Here is a 17,606-nt window from a genome sequence, read left to right as displayed (position 1 = left end):
TATGTGTCACTACTATGTCACTGCCAGTGTCCCTTCTGGAACAAGCCACCTGGAATGAGCCGAGATCCCAAGAGAAGATCAGAGACTGGCTAACAGGGTGGCTTACTTTACACAGACAATATGGAGCTGACTGTGCCAAGTTCTGCTGCCTTCAAAGTCTGGCTATTGGAGAACTTCAGGAACAATCTGGAACTTCAGGAAGGCTGCAGGCTTCCAGGCAAAATGCCTCTGCTATTTAGGGCACTGTGAATGGAAGAGGAAGACAGAAAATAAGAAGTATGTCTTGGACAACATACAGGGCCCAGAAGAGATCTCAGGCAGGTGCTTTTCCATAGGGACTTGCATCAGTCTGCATCGGGGGGTTCTAGCGCCGAGGAGTGTTGATGCGAGTCAGTCCGTACCACTCTTCCAGGGGCCCAGGTCTCTCCCTAGCGCAGTTCACAAATACAGTATACCTCTAGAACACCACTTGCCTTCCTGATCTAGGACAGCAGAAGCGGGTTTTACTGGTGAAATTCCACGCTTAATTATCCAACGAGGGAACAAGAGGGGAGACAGAACACCCCAAACTTCTCAGGGTACTGAGGTGGTCCCCAGTGAGTCGTGGCCGTATGGTTGTAGCGTGGCGCTTTAGGGGGTATGTATGGAAGAGCTGTGCTTGGGAAGAATAGAGGAGCAGGTGGGCTATTCTAGGGACTGCTTTCCTGTCCTGAAACAAAGGCAAAATTTACAATAGGTGACATTTAATAGAACTCAAGTGTCACTATGGATTAATACAGAGTTGGTTGGGAAGAGAACGACAATGAAAAGAAGGAAAGAAAAGTAATACTGAGGGGAATTAGTCTGTTACAGAGGATGTCCTTCACTGTGCAGTGCTGGACTCTTCCTCCTGTATATTCATGTCATTAGCACAGTTACTGCAACGAGGGAAGTCGGTATCACTGGAAGAGGACGTCACGAGTTATATGACTGAACTGGTTTGCAAAAGATGATTCTGATGCAGCTTATTCTGGGTACAGGAAACAAAATACTGAGACTTTGAGCTTTCATTCGCTGAGGTCCAAAAGAGTCTTCTCTCACTATCCACCAGTGTTTCAGGCACCTTCCTGTGCAATCCTTACATTTACAGCCACCACAAAAGCTCTGCAAATACTGCCTGGCTTCCAGGAAGCTGCCTGGGTCAGATACATTCTGCTTGACTGGTATTCTGACTAGCATTAATTTTTCGTCATTAATTCAACCCTCATCCTCAAGCTTCACCCATAATCTTTAATCCAGAGGCCTGGTATGCATCATTCATCTGTTGGACAAACAGAGCACACGGGAGGCCTGCAGGGCAGCTCAGCCAGAGCTGGGAATAAACACCGGGAGCTGATGCAACAGATGGAGCTTGTTCTCCTCGCCATGCTCTCTTCCAGAATAAATGGGTTGTATCTGCTTTTTTGGAACGTGCCGTTTATAACTATACTATCATATCATCAAATAGCAAAACCAATTATGCCGTTGGCCTATAGGACAATGATATCCAGCACGCTATCGCTGTCGCACAAAAGAGGTGAAACACGTGGCACAGCTGTCTAGTCAATAATCTTTCAACAGTAACTAATCTTTCTATCAGAGAGAAACTGTCTGCTATGTATCCAAGGATGGGCTGAAATCTTAAAGCAAATTTATTCTGAAAATTGTTAGTATGTTATTTAAGAGAATTTAGAAGTATGGGTAGGAGAGCGTAGCTTAACGTCTGAAACCTCTAAAGTTTGCACTTAACATTTCAAAATCGAGTTCTAAGGAATTTTAAATTTAAGAAAGTCATATAATTTTAAAATCACAATTGAGCTTTGTTTGTGATAAAACTATGGTCCCTCTTAAGGTTAAATATTAATAAACAGAGATTCAAAGCAGCAGTCTGAATTATACCCAGTTAAAAACTGTTTCTTCTAATAACACCTTTTCATAGGCAATATGAATAAAATCTGTCTATGAAATGGGTTGAGCAAGTTCCAATTCTAGAATTTCCAAACATGATCCAAACCTGAAAAATAGAACAATTTGGGCTGCTGAATACTGAGCCCAGTCAATTAAAACTCTGCATTTGGGAAGGCGTATAGCTGTGGCCAGGCCAGCATCATGGGTATCACTCAGAGGCGTCCCAGGTGACTGCGCATCGAGTACATCAAATTTCACAGGTTGTTTCATAAAAGTATCAGAATTAGTCTCTCTCTCTCTCAACAGAAAGTAGAGCTGCCTGCCAAGCATAAGCAAAAAAATCACTGTCTTTGAAATAAAGTGGAAGACTTTTGCGCACAAATTGGCATTGCCAGTTGCATGGTCAGAGATATCCCATCAAAAAACCAGTAGCGTACCAGATGAAAACAATGATAGCTTTTTGTCACATCACAAATGTACTTACCTGTCATCTCTGTAGTGTGTCGTGCAAATATAACGTGGAGTGCTTGTCTGTTTAACTTTGTGAAACAGTTATTATGTGACAAATGAAAAATCTTTTCTTTAAATTTGGCCTGATTAAATTTGGGGCAGAGGCAATAGCTTGCTCATGTTTTGCAATTACTATAATGCAGTGGGGCAGGGGGTGGGGGGAAGCAGCTCTGGGGAAAAAAAACCAAACCAAAATGTATTCAGTGAATTAGTTTAAAGAAAAAGTAGCTGTAAATATTGCTCATGAAGTATTCCAAATTAAAAACAATGTGGTACAAGGAGTTATGCTATTCCTGTAACGTTAACATTATAACAGAAAGAAATGCAACTGAATGATGAAATTCTTATAAATTTAAATACATTAAGAAACTCTTAACAAGTGGCCAGACTACTAGGGATAAGTATTGGCCAAATTTCAGACGTCAAGTTGCAAAGAAATGAGATCAGGATGTAGGGACTGAGAGCGAGAAAAATTAATGAAAAATGAATCCTCAAGCCCTGTTGCACAGATAAAGGCTGGGGAGCAAAGGCGGCTGTTCAAGCTCCACCCCCGCAGGAAATATTGCAAACAGGCAAATTTACACCTAGATTTTTAAAGAAGTGAAAGGCACCAGCCATTCTTTGAGCCAAGAGAAGCAGAGGAGGCCATTCAGAGGAAAGCTCCTGGACGTATTGATCAGATATGGGCCCAGGTGAGCAAGGGGGAGGCCCCTTCTGTGGTGCTCTTTGTTATTTTCTTACATCCATGCCTCATATTCAGCTCTGTAACAGACACTGAAAGATCACTATTTCTCTAAGGAGTTTTCATCCAAGAGAAAAGAAAAAAAAAAGAAAAAAAGGAAGAGAAAATTCCTCCATCAAGAGTTAGGAGAAGGATTTTCACAGGAATTGTGCTTCTTCACTGATTGTGCGCATAGGAAAAGCAAGTATTATCTGATGTAAAAATGATGAATTTTGCAAATAAGAAGGAAAGGAAAGTCCGCAGCTATTTGAAGTTGTCAGACAAGTGCAAATGAGAGACTGACAAATCCGACATAAGAGAAAGAAGCAAGGCAGAACTTGGAGGAGGGATCATTGCAAAGGCTGAGGGGGGCTACAATAAGCAGAGACGGCTGAAACCTGAAGTTAAGGCAGACAGGATACAAAGATTTAGGTTTTTTTTTTTTTTCCTTGTTGGTTTGTTTGTTGCAGTGGTGGGGTTTTTTTGCTTGCATGCTAGTATTTATATATGTGCAAATTGACCAGTTTAATAACTATTATAAATTGTCCATGTTGCTTTTCCAACCTTGCCAGGTAACTCCTGCCTTCCTAAAGGCAAATCTCCCCCACCCCTCAGCTTGATCGACAATAGATATGCTTCATTGCTAGGTTTCTGAAGATTATTTTTTTAAAAGTAGGTACATTCCTGAAAAATCAAAGTTCGTGCTGCTCACCTCGATAGTGTAAAAAAAAAGTGTTCCCCTGATTTGAACTGTGACTACATTGCTAAGACTACTAATGTAGTTATTTCAAGGCTTGCCTAAACTCGATAAACTTAAGGTCATGCTGTAAACAAACAAAAAAATCTTTAATAAATCTGGTTGAACATGGGATAATGATTTTTTAGTCAATAATGGCACAGTGTTCCACTGCTAAGGACCACGCTCTTGCTCTTTCCTATTCTCCCTCTTTGGAAGGGGGTGGAGAATAGAGAATGATAAAAATATTTTTAAAAAGCACACAGTGCCTTTAGGGAAAAAAAAAAGTCTCTTTTTCTTCTGCACTTCACTTAAACCATGGAGCTATGTTCTAGTAGAGACCTCTGCATAGGCTCTGATAATGTCAGAGCCAAACCAATCTCAGATGCTTATTCTTTGGCCTCTGATGAAAGCCATAGTTCACATGCAAGAGCTTATTATTTCACGGACGTGGTTTTAGTAGCGTGCTCTCCCCAATTCTGCCATCTCTCCCCCTGCCCAATGACAGCCCTGTGGCTATCAACATGTTCTTGATAGGTGCTTCCAACAGACAGCAGCTGCCAGCTAAATCAGAGGTACAGGACATGGAAAAGGGGCTAGAGAACACACGTCGCGGGTTAAAAGGCAGAAGTGTTTCTCAGCTCAATCAGGTTTCTTTGTTTTTTATTTGGAGGCAGCAAGGCTGTGTCTCTGTTAGTATGACACCATGTCTTGGAATGGATGACAGCTTGAAAGAATTAGCTGAGTTCAGCCAGTTTCTTTATCCAGGTAGCTCACGAGGATTAAATTCTCTCAGGGTTCTCTCCTCTTAGATGCCTTTCTGATTTTTCTTTAGTATCAGGTATACTACTGCTTCTATATTTAATTATGCAAATAATCTCTAACAGTCTAGGCAAGGTAGAGTCTCTGTCTCAAAAAAAATAATAAAATGCTCACAAATAAGCTATTTCTTGTTTTGGTGGAAACTTCACATGGGTACTAGTTACCTGTAGAAAGAAACATGCAGTTCTTGAGAATGTGATGGTGCTCCTTCCTCCTTGGATGTATCCTCAAGGGTTTTTTTTCCTCTTCTCACTTTTTCATAGCTGCATCGCAGCCAAGTACCAACTGGCACGTGAAAGAAAATGCAAGAGATCACCACACAAGTAAATTTTCTAGCAGAGAGTTGATTGTGAGGAGAGGACAGGCCTTCGTTATCACCTTCAATGGAGCAGAAGAGGCTGAGCAAAACTTAACATTCATCGTAGAAACAGGTATGGCTCCCACCTTCTTTCACAGAAAGAATAATGCTGCCTCATGGCATCCTTTTGACCCAATGTGCACTATAGGGCAGCGAGATAATACCTTGGAGCCGACATGCTGGTTCACGCAGCCATGGAACTGCTTGAGGGGTTTGTTGCATTAGTCCCATCTCAGCCAGCAGTGGTAGCTCCCTTCAGTTTCCAACATATGGCACAAATCCATCCAAGGGGAGGGTTACATCTTTGATGAGTTTGTTCACAACTAAATCCCTATTTGAGCAAGTGGGGGCAAAAAAAAAAAATAAAATAATGTTGTTTATTTTCCTTAAAAGGTCCAAAACCCTCCAAGCAGACTAGGACCCAGGCCATATTTGGTATCTCCAGCACAGTGAGCAAGGAGAGCTGGAGTGCAGTTCTACAGTCTACCAGTTCCAATTCTGTGAGCATCTCCATTTCCAGCCCACCTAATGCTGTCATCGGACGTTACAAGCTGAGTGTTCAAAGTGACAGCTCCTCCTCAGCAAGTCTTGGCACCTTTGTTTTGCTCTTTAACCCATGGTCTTCAGGTATGAACATGTTGACTTTCCCCTGAAAGAACTAAAACGCTTGTAGCTTCATTAATATTTGCAGCTTCCTCATTTGATCTTCTGACCTTCTTTAATAAAGGGGCGGAACATGCACAGCATAATGTATCAATGAGAAAAGAAAAGGGTTTAACAGTTTCTTAGGACCTCCTGGTACATAAAATCAGCTCTGTGTCATATATTTACTGGAGGGCTCTTTCCCCTAAAAGATGAAGTTCTGCTTAAGCAGATTGAGTTCTGCTTTTGCCAGAGCTTCCCTCCTTCTGCACAAGTTTAGAAGAGTACGTCTGGTCTCTGTAGAGCCAAGAGATGAGACACATCTGCCAGCTGCTGTCTTCTCCCAGATTTGACAGTGTCATACCTCTGTTCTTCACTCAGACACCCCCCACTCCTTTCTCTAATTATAGGAAATCACGAGTTTCACAATCTGTTTATAACAGCAAGGACAGAAAAGGGTGGATACCTGCAAGCATTCTTATTGATGGAGACCAAGGCTCCTGAGGTTGTGTTTTATTTTGCCTGCTGTGGTGGTACATACCTCTGCTTTGGCTTTTCAGGTGATGACGTGTTCATGCCTAGCAAGGCTGAGTGTGAGGAATATGTACTAGAAGAGTTTGGCATCATTTTTGCAGGCAACAAAAATCACATCAGCAGCTTTGGATGGAACTTTGGCCAGGTAAATGCAGCACTGAAACACCAGACGGTGTTTCATGCTCTGGTTTTCGCATGAACTGGGTGACCAGGGCTTGTTTTCAAGTTCATTGCAGTCATACACCTCTGAAGAGCAGAAGTCTGGTGTTGGAATCAGAACTCGTGCCAAGCCCTGTTATACCAATTAATGTGAGGATTCGTAATTGCCTAGTCAGTGATATGACCTGGGACTTGGAGGTGCAGCCAGCAGGAACCTTAGTGTCTGCTGGGTGGTAAAGTACTGTAGCAATGCTGAGAGGCAAAGTTCTGGCCTTAAATCCACAGATTCCAAGTTTTGAGAAGCGTTTAGCGTTCTAATCTTCACAGTTTGTTGAGGCTGCATTTTTATATGGTAATTCCTGGCTGAGCTGCAGCACTTCTATTCAGTGATTAAAAAAAAATAATGAAACACTTATCTCTACTTATCCTGTTTTTTAGTAGAGCTAATCTGTGTTTCCAAAACTCTAACTTCTTTCTATAACATAGTTTCAAGGAGATATTCTCGATATTTGCCTTTCCATGCTGGATCGAAGCTTAAGCTATCGTCAGGATCCTATCACAGATGCGTCTCACCGAAATGACCCCAAATACCTGGGCCGCGTTCTCAGCGCAATGGTAAGCAACATGTTCAGAAAGTCCAAACTACTAACTGTGTTTTTAAAGTAGTTAGTGAAAGTAAGTATGAAGACACTTCTCAGAAAACTTTAGGCCGCTGTTTGTATGCACAGAAGTATGGGCCAGAGAAACACCTAGGTGGCCATCCGATCTCAGCCCACTAGATTTATCTCATCTGTGTTATTTCTGATACTTATCACTTGGATATCCAGCAGTCAAACCAAAAGTATAAGACACAGGGTGGTATGTTGGGGGACCAGTCCCTTGGAGGCCTTTAGTCCAACCTCCCATTTGAAGTGGAACGACAGTGGTACTAGATCAGTTCAGCCAAGGATTTCTCAGGCTGCCCGGAAAATCTCCAAGGATGGAGATTTTGTGGCCTCTCTGGGTGACCGGGCCAGAGCTGCACTACCCTTTTAGTGAGGATTTTTTTTTCTCTTATGTCAAATATGATTTTCCCAAGCTACAACTTTCTGCCGTTGCCTCTGGTTATACAACCTGCCAGAACAGAGAAAAGTTGGACTCTGATATCTTAGTACGTTCCATTCAAGTACTTGTAAGCTGCTGCTACGTTCCCCTTATCCCCTTCTTAACCACAGCCCAGTGCTCTCAACTTCTCCTTGCAGACTGTGTGCTCCAGGGCCCCTGACCGTCTTGGTAGCCTTCCCTCCTGCGCCCTCTTCAGTGTCTGAATCCCCTTGAACTGAGGGACCCGAAACTGGAGACAGGATTGCTGGCACAGCCTCGTTAGGGATAATTAAAGGGCATTAACAGCTTCCTCTCAATCTCCTGGTCACACTTTTCCCAATGTAGCCTAGCGTGGATTTTCCCTTTATGATGAGCGCGCGCTGTTGGCTCAAATTCAACCCGGCATTTGCTGTAACTCCCAGGCCCCTTTCAGATGGGCTGCCACTCATCCAGCCCATACCAATGTGTGGCGTTATTCTGCCCCAACTTCTGAAGTCTACACCTTTTCTTCCTCAACTTCATAAAGTTTCTGTTGATGCAGTACCCAGGATTTTCAAGGTGGCTGTGCCTCATTTGTTGGGTCAGCCACTTCCCCTAATTTAATGTTAATTTTCTGAGGGCTCACTGCATCACGATGATGCAGGCCCATTCTGAAAGCTTAGCTGCGTGATACGTTTTGATGGTGCCGTTCAATCACACGGTCATAAAGTTGCCACCTCACGTCAGAAAGGTTCACTGAAAACTAGTGTTTGCTTTCTTGCCTGGTGCTACTGTACTTGGGTGGGAGAAACAGTGTTTAAATGCTCTCCATTTCTTGAGAGGACACACATTTCATCTCCCTGAAAAGCTACTGCTTCTTCTTGAAGGCCAGCTGCATGAAACAGTGACTTTTGTCCACAAAAATGTCATTCAAGTCTTTTCTCCTGCCCGCTCCCCTAACGCTACTACATCTGTTGTAAACTCTTAATTTATCTCATCATAAGTTTAATGGTTATTTTTACAGGTCAATGCCAATGATGACCAAGGGGTGGTGCTAGGAAACTGGAGTGGAAATTATGAGGGTGGGAAAAGCCCAAGCAGCTGGACTGGAAGTGGTGAAATCCTGCAAAGCTGGAAGAAGTCAGGATTCAGACCTGTTAGATATGGTCAATGTTGGGTTTTTGCAGCGGTATTGACTACAGGTATGTTTTATGCCGTGCTCATAACTGAGACTGCACAGATTCTGTTAAAAGAAGCACTAACAATAGTTCCAACATGAAAGTCTTTCAAGACGTTAGTATGTTATATGAAACTTCATGTTCCAGAAATACTGCTTTCTGACTATGGTTTTCCATTTGCTCTTTTAGTGCTTAGATGCCTGGGGATTCCCACTCGTACAATTACAAACTTCAGCTCTGCCCACGATGCGGATGGAAATCTGCGTGTGGATGAGTTTTATGATGCTTCTGGGAATCATTTGAACAGGGCAGCTGACAGCATATGGTAAGGCTCTACGATATTCATAGCAGGACCTATCAATGCCTGTAGTGTCTTCAGGTGCAGACTATAGATTCTAATGACAAATGCTTTGTTACCTTCTTAAAAATTGCCTTAAAACCAGCTACACACACAGGATCAATAAAAAAAATACTACAAAATAATACTACAAACTCAGTGTTTTCACTTTCTCAGTTAAACAGAGAATTATGATGTGAGTTATAACAGCAAATTGAAGCCAGGGCAGGAAAAGTTACAGTTATGATGCCACAGATGACTGAAAATTTGTGATATTACGCTGGACATATCAAGTGGTGAGACTTGACCCAGTTTGGAACTGTTCTTCAAAAACAGTTTGCCTTAAACTGTAAGAGTTCAACAGAACCAGCTTCCCTGCCTTTTTTTTTTTTTCCAGTGACATAATTTGCAGTGAAAATAATTTAATTATTGCCACTGTTAAGCATCAAATGCAATTCAAACAAGATTGCATTCAGTAAAGAACAGATGCAGTCCCTCACTTTTTGCCTTCTTTACTCCCCGCTTGTTCTGGATGCATTCTAGATATAAACAATAACTATAACCATAACATTACGCTGTTGGGAAAACAGCTAAGACTAAGGATGTGCACGTGCCCAGGAGTTTTGGAGAAAACCAGGCTCAAGACATTTTGTATAATTTTACAAATTTGCTTTCTGCCTTTGAACATTTATGCCTGTTCCACGATGCAACCTTCAGCTCCTAAATATAGTCAGGATCAGAGTGGAAGTGGTCAGTCTCAGATAAGAACTAGATAATTAAGGCATTTAATACATTTAATTAAGATGACTGATTAATGGATGTAAACAGGAATTTAGAAACACATGCTAGTATCTTACTTTCTTCATTCTTGCATGTAGGAATTTCCATGTCTGGAATGAAAGCTGGTTTACCCGCAGTGACTTGGGCCCCTCGTACAGTGGATGGCAAATTCTGGATGCAACTCCCCAAGAAGAAAGTGAAGGTACACAGATTTTACTTCAGGAATAAGGATGAAAAATTATAGTCAGTCACTTTCAGAGAGAAGGAAAGAAAAGAAAAAAAAAAAAGGAGTAAAACCATTGTAAAAGCTATTTCTCATCCTGCTCAGAAATAGAGTGGCAGAAGAGAATACTTTATCTATCACATTAGAAAAGCCTTGGATCAGCTGTGAATGCCAAGAAACAAACTAGGCTTCTAGGAGCAGTCTTTTGCAGCAATTCCTATATTTCTAATGTAGGTATCCAGATCAATTGGAAGTTAAGGGATACTATAAAATAAATGAAGTGTACCTTCAGAATAAACAGAAGATAGATTGATGATCAGCCTGGTGTGAGGGTCTGTGTGGATGAAAGAGCTAGAATGGGACAACAGCACTGGGCAAGTCGGGAGGCATTGATAAAGATCTGTCTAGCAACCTGCTCACCGTGAAAGCGTTGGTTAAGTCTAAATCATGTTTTCGTGATGCCATAGGAATTTATCAGTGTGGTCCCGCCTCACGGAAGGCCATCAAAGAAGGAGACGTAGAGCTGGACTACGACTGCCCGTTTGTATTTGCAGAAGTGAATGCAGACTGTATGTACTGGAATTATGACACTTCAACAGGAAAGAAAACATTAATATTCTCTCAGTCTACCACAATTGGCCAAGCCATCAGCACAAAGGCAGTTGGCAGAGATGATCGTGTAGATGTCACCAATGATTATAAATACGAAGAAGGTAAATAAAACCACTGGTTCTTCTGGTTACATAGTTGCTTCATTCCCAAGCGTATATAAACTTTAGGGTAGGAGTCTCTCGGTGGGCAATGTTTGGCATCTATAAAGTAGCAGCAAAATTTATACTCAGTTTATTTGGTTCTAATAGAAAAGGGAAGAGAAGGTAAAGAATTAAGAATATTGCCTTGCTCTTTCTGATATAGAGCTGCTTTGTAGGACCTAAATAAGACAAGTCCAAATACCTCTGCATAAAGCGTTCACTGTTCCGCCTGCTTACTGCTAATGCGTACTGACCGCCCCTGCTCTGTGAGAATTAGTCTGCAGCCCGGTTATTTGACAGCCGGATGAAAGGCCTTGCAGAACCCTAAGCTAAATCAGCACTTCGGCCCAAGAAAAGCAACTCTTTCAAAGGATCAAACAGCATGTAAACTTGTCTGACCCTTGGGTTTGATAGTGCAGAAGAAGAATTACAATCACAAACTGAATTTGCAAGAGAGTCAAGGCTTTCCCTCTCCCTCCCCGCCATGGCGGGGGCTGGGAGGGGACGCAGCCAGGACACCTGACCCAAACTGACCAAAGGGATATTCCATGCCACAGGACTTCATGCTCAGCAGTAAAAGCTCAGCAAAAGGCAGAGGAAAGGGGCGGGGGGTGTTTGTGGTTATGGCATTTGTATTCCCAAGCAACCATTCCCCGTGTTGAGCCCCTGCTTTCCAGGAGGTGGCTGGACATCTGCCTGCCGATGATGAACAGTGGATGTTCTCCTCTTTTTGCTTTGCTTGTGCACAGCTTTTGCCTTCCCTGTTAAACTGTCATTATCTCTATCCACGAGTCTTCCTGCCTTCCTTCTCTTTCCTCCCCCTCCTGCGGGAATGGGGAGGGAGCGAGAGGCCGGGTGGGCGTTTGGCTGCTGGCCAGAGTCAGCCCACCACACCGTGCCGTCAGCCTTCCTTTAGATTAGGGAGCTTTTCTGTATTAGCAAATAAGAATTTACATTTCTAAATATTAACAACCATAAAAAGGGACAGAAATGGAAAGAGTGAGAAACTTTGGACTTAAGATTTTTACATCACCAAAAAATGCTACTAGAGGGGCAGTGATGTTACTCGCAAGGTGTGGCTGTGGAAAACAGCCTCTGTTCATCTCGGAGTACAGACGCTGTGCTCTGTTGGCTTGTCTCTAGCAGTCGTGTAAAACAAGACATGCGTGTTAACTGCTGAGGATAATTTTCGCGGTTCTCTCTGACAGGCTCTAAAAAAGAAAGAGATATTTTTAAAAAAGCCCGGAAGAAGCTGGGACTTGAGGATAAGTTCGATCCTACGGCACCGACACAGCAGGAAATCGAGCAGAAGCCTGATGTCTCAGGGAAGTTCAAGGTGGCTGGGCCTTTACAAATCGGCAAAGATCTCGATCTAATTCTGGTCCTTGCAAACTTACAGTCTGACGCTAAGACTGTTCATATAAATATGACTGCTTGGAGCACCGTGTACACTAGAAGACCAGTTCATGGGATCTGGAAGGACTCTATATCTGTCACTCTGTCTCCTAAAGAAGGTAATTTATCAAATAACTTTTAATCATAATTGTATAATTGTTTTATCAGTAAAAGGGCATTAGAAGCTGGTGAACTTGGGGGGGAAAAAAAGCTGTAATAAACTGCAATCTTAAATTTCTATGCAGAAAAGGCTAAAAAAAATTACTTTTCACTTATAAACATATTAAAAAGGCATGTTTCACACCATTTCCTTAAGTACTATTCAAATTTTGGAAAATTTATCTCAGGAGTGAGAAGAAGATGGTGAGTAGACATGAAGTTTCATTCAACAAAATTTGCATTACAAAGTGATGAAGACAACAGCATAGAAATCAACTCCAACTAAAAGCGTTCTGGTCAATTATGAGGGGCCTTATTGAAAGGTAATAGGACGTGGCTAAGAGCAGAAACAAGAAACCTCACTCAGTAGCACAGTAGAATAGAACTGAAGCGTGAGGAATAGAAATCACTGAAATATCCCGCTAAGCTCCACAGAAAAGAAAGTTTGTATTAAAGAATTGCTAAGGAGTGAGCGACCTAAGTTTTTTTAAAAATTCTTTTCAGATGGAGTTTGATAACGTTATGGAAGAAATTCTCTACCTAAATACGAGTATTGTTGGAAAGATGAAATTAAGTTACCATTAGGAGCTTAGGTTAATAGATATATCAGCATCTCTAAGGTGAACTGAAAGAAAGACGTCTGAGGGGTGACCTTATCAACACTTATAAATACTTAAAGGGTGGGAGTCAGGAGGATGGGGCCAGGCTCTTTTCAGTGGTGCCCAGTGACAAGACAAGAGGCAATGGGCACAAACTTGAACATAGGAAGTTCCACCTAAACATGAGGAGGAACTTCTTTGCTTTAAGGGTGGCAGAGCCCTGGCACAGGCTGCCCAGAGAGGTGGTGGAGTCTCCAACTCTGGAGACATTCAAAACCCACCTGGACATGTTCCTGTGTAACCTGCTCTGGGTGACCCTGCTCTGGCAGGGGGTTGGACTAGATGATCTCCAGAGGTCCCTTCCAACCCTATGATTCTATGATTCTATGATCATTGATTCACAACCAATACTATATTATATTAATCTTGAGCTTCAAGTCACTATTGAGAAGCAGAAATAATGTTTCATTTCTTTAATATGTAATTTGACTTCTGGAGTTGGGATCTACCACCTTTCCTAAAGCATTAGGAATCGGCCTCTCGGCGAAGACAGGGTTTATACACCTAATGGCATCCCAGTCCCGCGGGCACCTTGTGGTGTCCCGGTCTCACACAGGCTGCGTGAAACCAGTGGCCGAATTTACAGTCAGCAGGGAGTTTTTTCCCCAGATCTGGTGGCAGGGACCATTTGAAGAGATTTTTGCCCTCCTCTGGAGGTACGCTCCATTTGCTAGGATTTGTGGTTAACACATCTCTTCCTACTGGAGGAATGTAGGAAATTCACATTGCCCTCATTTTCTTGCTTACTTTTGCAAGACCGCATTGGTGACTTGTCATCTTTCCCTCTGCTTGTCATCTGCTGTGTGCTGCTGGAAAGCACTTTGTGGCTCACAGTGTTTACACGCAGCCTAGCTACTCTACAGTTTTCTGAATTTGATGTTTATTGTACAAATGGCCAAAAATGTGGAATTGCCTGGATTCAGAGACAGAGGAGATCCCTTCCCATCCAGTAGTCCCTGATTTGAATTACAGCATGGAAACTACAGTAAAAACACGTGATAGTGAGAAGCAGATAGGGCTAGGAATGATAAAAGAAATGCAAAATCGTCATTCAGATCGTCTCAGTATATCACAAGCAAACAGGCTGATGAGGCCTATCAGAGCATGTCCCATAACAGATGGAGCGGCACTAGTAAACTCCTTAAACTCCAGCTGTCTTACCTTTCAGAGCACCTGGGAGGAAAACAAGCCAGGCAATATAGTAGTAGGGAATGGAGGATGGATAACATTGAAGAAATCACTCTCTCTCTGTAGTAAACTGATAGATTTGCATGAACTGAGTTTGGCAGTGATGGCTGAAGGCCTTCCTATTCCCAGACACAGCAAAAAAGGAAAATACTAATATTAGGTATGACACTCCGTGGCCTTATAAAAGCAGGTATCAATTCCTTTTTTTTTTTTCCTTTCCAGAGAAACAATTTCCCATTAAAATACCGTATACTGAATATCAACAGCAGTTAACTACAGACAACACGATCCAGGTGACAGCTTTATGTCATGTAGAAGGTGGGATTCAAGTGCTAGTGCAAAGAGACATTGCCCTGGACAATCCTACCATCGACATACAGGTAAATCGCTGTCCCTTTGCTCTAACTGCCATGGCAGAGAAGAGAGAAAAATGAGCTATTTCAAGTACTTTCTTCCCTGAAAGAGATGTTCTGCTCACGTTCTGCCATGATCCATCATAGCATCTCTTAATATTGCCTCTTCTGATGACTGAGAAGGCTCGGATAGGAAAGAATACAGAGAACCTGACCTTTCAAGCCTTTTTCTTTGCACAGGTACTTGGTGAAGCAAAAGTGAATAGAGAAGTGGATGTGGAAGTGATATTTACCAATCCAATTGATACGGAAGTGACGGACTGCGTGCTGCAGGTAGAAGGCAGTGACCTGCTCAGAGGAATCCTTGAGATAGAGTAAGTACGAGAAATGCCTCCTTCCTGCTATTAGAGATACGTGAGCAAGAACCTCCACATGGATGACCTGGAACTGAACAGTGGGATGAGAAAGTGTTTTCTTCTTGCTGTAACTTGGGAGGCCAGTCAATGTAACATCTCCTAATGAAGCACATGGCTTTGAACCAGCTCTTCATCTAACCTAGGCTTTGGCTCCATAGTTTGGGAGGGCAAATAATTGCTGTAGTAATTGGACAGAACTTGTTTTCCTGCCTATCTAGCAGGACTCCGCAGTTCCAGCAAAAAAATACGTGCTTACCCATGCAGTAAGTGTTGCTGAGGGTGTCTATGCTGCTATAGGCCAGACGGGCTGAACCTTCTTGTACTGATCATAGGGCCAACAACAGGATACATGACTGTTTCTGCCCATACGATACCCAGATTATAGCACATGTTAACCAGGATTATTTTTTTTCCCCACGCTTTCTTAAAAGGTCTGGAGGTGCCAACCTGGGTGTTCACCTTTCTAAACCATTTGCGTTGACATCAGACAGACAGACATGTAAAAAGCAGCTGTACCAGTATCCAAGCTTTGGGAACAAAAACGAACAGAGATCATTTAGACACAAGTTGTAATCTCAAAGGGTGGTACCTCTGAAAAGTACAACCCCAAGTATGCTCCGCGCGTAGCTATTCCAGACACAATAACTCACGACTAAGGAGGACAGCTTTTACACAACAGGCTACACCATGGCCAGCAGCTGCTCCCTTGAAGACAGCTGAAATCCATGAGGCAGGCAGGAAGAGAATAGGAAGAATGGTGAATATTACAATACAAGCGTGGTTTGGGTTCAGTTTTTAAATTAAAAAAAAAAAGTTTTCCAAAACAAGACCTACAGATACGCTGATTTTCAAGCTCTGCTTTCAGAACTCTACAAAATAATTATCTTAGGAGATTAATAAACAGAGTCAAGAAACTATTAAATGGTGAATGAAGAGACTGGAACGAAGTAGGTTCCTTTTACTATAGATCCCAGGTTCCTATTTTATGTTTTGATGACTTAGTATCTTGACTTGCTCTTTTTCCTTCAGTATTTCACAACTGAAACAGAAAGGTTAAGTTTTCAGACTGTCCCCTGCTTTGTACACATACAAAATATCACACAAATGTGGATGTATGCTAGCAAATGCAGTTATTTCTAAAAAATACCTGGGATGTAGGAGTGCGCTCTTTAACTGAATACACACACACACAGACAGACAGCAACTTAACGTTGCCGTTTGCACTTGAGTAACTAGGAACAGTCTATCCCATAATTTACAAGCTCTCCCGAGGGAATTTAGCCTGTTGTCTATCCCATACAACTATCCTCAGGCAAGACAAGACAATATGACAGGGTAAGGCTGTTTGGGAAAACCATAAACATGAGTTTCGAAGAATTACAAAATATATTGGTATAAAACATTTTAACTTCTGTTCAGAATTTCCTGCCGTGTAAACACTGAGGTTTTCTTCGTGCTATGCTCTATTCTAATTCGGGCGTTTGTATTAATATTCTTCATGGTCTCAGATTATTCTTCTTTAATAATTCAGTGGTGTGCTTTACACCCCCTGCTCTGCAGGAAGCTTTGTCTCGTATGCTACTAGCATGTCCCCCTTTGTGTGCTTATCTGGGGCACCGCGTTACGTATTTGTGAGAGACCTTAACGCATGGGCTTGAGCATTTAAATACCTATCAGATAGCCAAGTCTGGTGTGGTCTTTTCATGGCCATCCTACGCTGAGCTGATAGGAATTCTGACTTAAGATGGGAGACGGTCAGTGAAGAACCTCAAGCGTGATGCACAGGCCTGTTTTCAGCTTATATTTTCCCCTTTGTTTCCTATTTCTAGCGTGCCACCACTAAAAGCCGGTGAGAATTCCAGTACGAAGTTTAAACTCATCCCTTTCGAGGCGGGTCCCAAACATCTACTTGTTAATTTCTCCTGTGATAAATTTGCAAACATCAAGACCTTTAAGATGGTAAATGTGACTGAATAACATGAAGATATACAATGAATGGTTTGTGCGTGTATAAACAGAACAAAATGTCATAAGAAATCTTGTATAAGACAATGAGAAAATTAGCAAGCCAAAATCCTTGCTTCCTGTGATAAGGTGTTATCAACATCATATCGTTAACATTTTACATTGTAATTTTAAATAAACTGAGGAATAGTTGATTCTTTATTTACTGTTGTGAGTGTCCTTGTTATTACAAAGAGCATCTTACCTTCTATTCAGAGACTGTTTGTTTGACTTTTGTCTGCCTTTCTTTGGAAATCATTCTTTCTGGCTCCAGATGTCTCTACACAAACATTCGCAAACTCATTTTTACGCATTCAAAGCCTTATTCAGTGGACCGTCAAAGCAGCATTTTTCCTTACTGCAACCGTGATACTAGAAAGGAGCCAGGATGAATTGCACGATTTAGGTCATTCAGCTTTGTCTTTTTTGCTGCAAAGTCTGTCCTGATATTTCCTTTTTTGGTAAATCACAGCGACCAAATGAGGCATAGGAAAGGTTCCAAAGGAATTTGGGTAGTGTCCCATTTGAGAGGCATTTGACAAACACATTGAGATAATTGCCCAGCTCAACATACATGATATTTTTGTATACTGGTATTTTACACCGGCTGAGAGTCTTCTTTGGCAATCAAAGGGAAGGTAATCTTAAATCTAAGGTATTTTTAACTTGGGAAGAGTTAGGAATTCTTCACT

The 17,606-nt window shown here is 42.0% G+C and overlaps 1 protein-coding gene across 1 annotated transcript; it reads left to right on the top strand.

Annotated features, from left to right (window-relative positions):
* Positions 1–3,059: 3,059 nt before the first annotated feature.
* On the top strand, positions 3,060–17,075 carry LOC141750166 (protein-glutamine gamma-glutamyltransferase E-like). The gene is made up of 13 exons (XM_074604841.1): positions 3,060–3,128; positions 4,979–5,146; positions 5,467–5,700; positions 6,276–6,394; positions 6,895–7,023; positions 8,495–8,672; positions 8,838–8,973; positions 9,864–9,967; positions 10,456–10,701; positions 11,949–12,254; positions 14,364–14,521; positions 14,735–14,868; positions 16,740–17,075. Exons 1-13 carry the CDS (start codon positions 3,119–3,121, stop codon positions 16,885–16,887), a joined length of 2,070 nt encoding a protein of 689 aa, XP_074460942.1. The 5' UTR covers positions 3,060–3,118; the 3' UTR covers positions 16,888–17,075.
* The last annotated feature ends 531 nt before the right edge of the window (positions 17,076–17,606 follow it).

Source organism: Larus michahellis, chromosome 12 (genome assembly GCF_964199755.1).
Source record: "Larus michahellis chromosome 12, bLarMic1.1, whole genome shotgun sequence".
NCBI lineage: Eukaryota > Metazoa > Chordata > Aves > Charadriiformes > Laridae > Larus > Larus michahellis.
Note: the sequence above shows the minus strand (reverse complement) of the source record. Positions and strands in the feature narration are given on the sequence as shown.

Coding starts and splice junctions, on each gene's coding strand:
- LOC141750166 (XM_074604841.1), top strand. Junction 5,701..6,275: donor CTTTAACCCATGGTCTTCAG/GTATGAACATGT, acceptor TTGGCTTTTCAG/GTGATGACGTGTTCATGCCT. Junction 10,702..11,948: donor TGATTATAAATACGAAGAAG/GTAAATAAAACC, acceptor TCTCTCTGACAG/GCTCTAAAAAAGAAAGAGAT.